The following is a 5283-nucleotide window of genomic DNA, read 5'->3' as shown; positions in this document are numbered from 1 at the left end:
CTATATCTGTTCTTCTAGCAAACCTGCCTCTGACTCGGGGTCGGGTCTCTGCATAGGCCTTTCTAGATGCATACCGTATTTTCTTCTCAAATTTCCTTGCTTTCCTTTTCTCTCTATATTTAAGGACCTTTGCTTCCGGTTCGTTGGAGTTAATTGAAGTGGCATCACACGTGAATTGTTCTGCAATAGTTCAGTTGTCCCACTCTGAAACCTGGTATAAGAACATGAGAACTCGCTAGTTGTTTCCTTGAGTGAAATGCCATCACTCATAAAGGACAAGGCAACCTGGTGTAAAAATGAATAAACATTTAAGAATTTATGATAATATATTAACAGCAAGATAGAATAGTAGGGAAAAAAAAAATAGTGGGAGAGATATGATTAACTTGAAAACTGTACCAAGAGATACCATGAAAGTGAAAAATCTAATTTTCAGAGTCAGTAACTTGGGAATCAAGTTCTAAGATTTTTGGATCATTAGAAAGGCCAACGAAAATTGAAAAGTAAAGAACTTTGAAATTTTCCCACAGAAACAACCCTGAAGAAGTTTGATTTGGTACTATAAGGTATATAGAATCTTACACTTTGACTACTTGAAGAAGTGTTGATAAAAGCAGCTCTTGAGGCTTCATACTGCCCATTGAAGGAAATATTATGTTGTTCTTGTTTTTGTTGTTGTTGTTGTTGTATTTTTGGTGCTTCAACTGATGGAACTGGCACAATAATATCACTTATATTTTTCCCTTTATGAGCACTGTATGATTGCTGCTGCGAGTACTCATCTTGGTACTGTAACTTAATACTTGAATCATATTCAACAGGTTCCAAATACTCAATTGCCTCACTATTCATTAATTCACTGTTAGTCTGATTCTCTGTGTTTTCAGGATTAAGCAACAGAAAAGAATCTGTTTCAGCCTCATCTATTTCCTCATTGGTTTTATAAGCAACAGTTTCATTTCCTACATCAAACATTGGAGCTGGCAGTGGCAGCTCACAGTGGTAGTAGGTATTTGATGACGCGTAGACTAGATCAGTTAGAGGGGATACTGGAACCCGGTTGTGGCAGCAGGCTATTGCGTTGGCAGAGTGTATCTCAACATCACAACTGATACAGAGTGATGCTGCATCAGCCTTACAGGTGAAAGCTGCTGGGGCATTCTCACATTCAGAGCAAACCAACACACGATGGTGTTGCAAAACCTGTGGATTCGCGGCATGAATACATTCATCACAGCTAAAGCAAAGGTAAGCTGAGTCAGTATGGCAGTAGAGGTTGCAGGCTGCTGCATGACATGCATCACAAGTACGTGGCCAATTGCAAGGATACCCATCTCCAACAGAATCCACCTTGAACATACTTGTTTTAAGAAAGGGGAGTGAATATCTTTATTATCTAATGCTTCTTCTATCTGTAACTTATTTATTTCAGCAGAGGGAGGGGGAAACTGTGAGCAAGAAAGGTAAAGAGAGAACCATAAAAGTGAATAGTGTTGAGGTTTTTTGGTGGTTGAGATAGGTTGTTCCACAATCTTGTGGTTAGCCGTGTTCCAGGTGGGGCAAAAGGTTCTTGGGGGGCTTACACTTTGTTACCTTTTGGAATCTTTCAAGATAGGGAAAAGCTATGCTTAGTGAAATCAACATTAATAGCTGCTATGACACTATAAGATGTTTGCTTTTGAAAATAATGAAGTGGTTTCAATGGCTGTGTGATATTCCATGGAATGAACAAAACTGGTGATTATTCCTGTGGCTGAAAGTCTGCATGCTAGAGGCTGCATTGTTGGAACTTCCTGCCCTTTACTCCCATCCCTTTTAGCCTTTAGGTTGGTTCTAAATTAACTTCACTAGTGGGCATGAAATCTTAGAGCTCATGATCTGGTATCTTGGAGCCTGGACCGGGCATAAAGTGGTTTTCCAATAAAGTGGGTTCAAAAGCTTTTGTTTATATCTAATTATCTTAGCCTATCACCTCATTGTTGAAAACGACTCAAACAAATAAAATTGATCTCTGTTAACAAAGAGCATGAGTTTGACCTTTTGAATGAATAGAACATATTGATGTTTCATTCAGTTGGTTATATTATAAACCAACACGTGCAAATGCTTCGTGTAGAACTTTGGGACAAACCAAGATTTTATGTTTTTGGAGGGGGAGGGGGAACATGAATAAATTTGTTTTGACCATTTCAATAGAGATAATATACTAAAATAAAAAAAAATAAAAAAATCATTTTACTTGGTATTAACGAAATAATTATTTCTTAATACATTTCAATTCAACCCTATATGATCTATCAATAGTTTCAAAATGGAACTCGAGGCTTTTCTAAAATTCCGATATTGATTTATGTAATAAGTTAGCAGCTGGCCTTTGGTAACAAACACAAGTAGATAGATTTATGCTTATGCGCAACAAATATGACCAACACAACATTGCAGAGAGTAAATAGCGACCTATGTGTATAAAGTTATGCAGAACAACATACTGAAATAGTGACAAATTTGGCTGACTTTTCATAGTACTTTCAATCATATGCATAAATAAAACCAAGTAGCATGCAAAAAACGTAAACTCACTGCTGAAGAGAAACATGCATATTCCAAAGTGGAATTCTTTTAAAACAGTTTGATACTGCAACTTAAAAGCACATACAGAACTGAATTAAAATTTCATATACAATTGTGTGTGTGTGTGTGTGTGTGAGCGAAAGAGAGAGAGAGAGAGAGAGCAGTTTGGTTGGCCCCCGCCAAGGTGCGCCATCCACGGATGAGGGATACTGATTTTTGTTCATGGTTAGATTCTATCAGAAATTCAAGCACTATAGTTTAACATGGTTGATTCAAAGAAATTTTTTTTAAAATACTTACATTTGAAGAAAGAAATGTTAGTAGTAAAGAAGAAGAAAAAAAAAACTGAAAAAAAATGAGACATTTTTCAGGATGGTTTATATTAAGAGCTGAGCCATAGACGCAGCATATCATTTTCTAGGTTTTGCGGTGCCACATCGTTAAAAATTTTATTTCTTAATTTTAGCAGCATTGGATCACCATATTAAAGATATCCTGTGATTTAAAGTTCTGGCCTTTTTTACTATTTACTCTATTTTCACAAAAATTTTTTTAAGTAAACTCAAACGAAACTATTTTGCTAAGTAGGGCCCGTTTGGATACAGTTGAAAACTGAAAACTGAAACTAAAAACTGAAAAATACTGTAGCAAAATAATTTTTAAATGTGTGAATAGTACCGTGGGACCCATTTTTAATGAAAAAGTTGTTAAAAAGTGAAAATTGTGGGTCCGTGAACAATAAAAATTGGTGAAAAAGTCACATGTTGCGGCTACTGTAACAGTGTTGCTACAGTAACACTGTCTCTGAAAAGCTGGGGACGCGTGAAAAAAAAAAAAAAAAAAAAAGGCTAAAAACGAGCTTTTATAATAGTTTTTTTTTTTTTTTTTAAATAGTTCGTAATGCCCTTCAAAGTATATACTTAATTATGTGTGACTTTTAATGAAGCTAAGCATTGCTAGAAACAATGGTATCATATAGTAGAAAATATAGTGGAACAAATGAAAGCTCTCAACGAAAGCTATTTATTTGTCTTAATTTGTGAGTGAATTTTGGTTTGGAAGATTCACATATGAATGAACCTGGAAATATTTCATATGAGAATCATATAGCATAATATAATAGTGGGTGAATGCCATGGTTGAGAGAGAAGATACTTTAAAGTTTGATTTGTGAGCTAGAGGATAATAGTGGGTGCATGTCATTTGATAATTGTATCTTTGACCTTAAACTTCATAAATCAAATGTACATAACTTAACATTGACTCTTGAGCCATTGTCATTGTCCAACGTCCATAGCTCAAGGAAAGCTCTGAGTTTTAAATTTTTAAGACAAAACTTTTTCTCCTAAACGTTGTCATTCACAGTCATTTTATGTCATGTTGAACTTGATATCAGAATCATGTATGAAGCATAGCTCCTACATGCACCCATGGAAAGTGGCTTATAGTGTAGCTTATTCGCCTTCTCAAAAAAAGTGAATACTGATAAGTATAAACTTGTCAGTGATGTTCATCAGACGGAGCTAATCCCTTTTCCTTCCCTGTTGTACACACCGGTGTGGTGCCTGCCACAACGCCTCCGATGCCAAAGTTAGAATATAGGATCTTCTTTGTAAGAAAAGTAATGTGAACAAAAACGAGCAAAATAAGCAGTATTCTCTCTTACCTCCTTCGTGGGAGTGTATAGGTTTTATATCTACTCTCATCGTTCCTAGCCGTTGGAGGAGTTATGGAGGTCTTAATGCTCCATTGAGTAACGCCTTAAACCTGGGTAATGAGGTATCAATGTCTTCAAACGGTTCGTACAGCTGGAAGTATAGCTGTTCAGTTGACTGCATTAAAGGGACTGAATTGCCTCGTCAGTACCATGATCTTCTGCGCTGCTCGTCCTGTGGATTTTCTCGTCAGTACCGTGACGATCATTCTCATAGATGGCTTCGTCAGTGCTTATTTACCTCGTCATCTGCCCCCCGATTCTGTGTTCGTCCTCTTAATGACGATCACGGAATATGAAGGGTTACATGATGTAAAGTGACTCTTGGGGTTCCGCTCCGTATTAAGTGCGAAATGGCGGCGCTTCACAAATCATGGCCTACGTGGCGGGTGCTGATTGGGGCAATTAATGTTTGAGGTAATGAAACTATTGGGTTTCCCGCCGACTTTTCCGTTTTTCGAGCTTTTCTTTTTAACTCCCTTCTCTCTTCATTCTTCTTCTTTACTTTTCTGCCATTTTCTTCTAGTCTTCTCCTGTTATTTCTCTCTGAGCAGATACGTTGGCCAAGCAAAGTTTTCCCACTCTGCCATTGATTAAGGTATGCTTCTTTTTCCCTCATGTTTCTCTTTTCCTAGTCTCTTTTTATACTTGCAGTACTGTTCCTGATTTTTTTATTGTTTCTGTTTCTTTTTGTTGTTTTTTTTTTTTTTTTTTTTTTCCATTCCTAATTCAACGCAATCACTCTGGCTGACAATGTAAGGGTTAATATAACCCCCAGGTCTGTCGGGATAATTTAGAACTCATCTTTCTTATGGGTGAAATTAAGGAGCCATTCTAAACATGAACACCAAGCCTGTGGCTTGTAGCTATGTGTTAGGTTAGGAAATTGAAATATTACTCTAGAAATGAGGAATTTTTCCACGCCACAACAAAATAAAATGAAATGGAATAAGAAAAAGACCATACCAGCACTAACCAGTGACCACAACTCAAAATGA

At 36.7% G+C, this 5283-nt stretch overlaps 1 protein-coding gene across 1 annotated transcript; it reads right to left on the bottom strand.

Annotated features, from left to right (window-relative positions):
* LOC112003886 (zinc finger protein CONSTANS-LIKE 2) lies at positions 1–1359 on the bottom strand. Its single transcript, XM_065762217.1, has 3 exons — positions 1030–1359; positions 583–993; positions 1–285 (listed from the first exon to the last, which is right to left on the bottom strand). Exons 1-3 carry the CDS (start codon positions 1357–1359, stop codon positions 1–3), a joined length of 1026 nt encoding a protein of 341 aa, XP_065618289.1.
* Positions 1360–5283: the final 3924 nt, after the last annotated feature.

Source organism: Quercus suber, unplaced genomic scaffold (assembly GCF_002906115.3).
Source record: "Quercus suber isolate HL8 unplaced genomic scaffold, Cork oak 2.0 scaffold_448, whole genome shotgun sequence".
Classification (NCBI taxonomy): domain Eukaryota; kingdom Viridiplantae; phylum Streptophyta; class Magnoliopsida; order Fagales; family Fagaceae; genus Quercus; species Quercus suber.
Note: the sequence above shows the minus strand (reverse complement) of the source record. Positions and strands in the feature narration are given on the sequence as shown.

Bases quoted from the DNA above. Each gene is read 5' to 3' on its own strand.
- LOC112003886 (XM_065762217.1), bottom strand. From the start codon at position 1,359: ATGTTCAAGGTGGATTCTGTTGGAGATGGGTATCCTTGCAATTGGCCA. The intron at 994-1,029 runs GTCTACGCGTCA...TACCACTGTGAG, and splicing joins TATCCCCTCTAACTGATCTA to CTGCCACTGCCAGCTCCAAT. The intron at 286-582 runs GTAAGATTCTAT...TTTTTACACCAG, and splicing joins CTTCTTCAAGTAGTCAAAGT to GTTGCCTTGTCCTTTATGAG.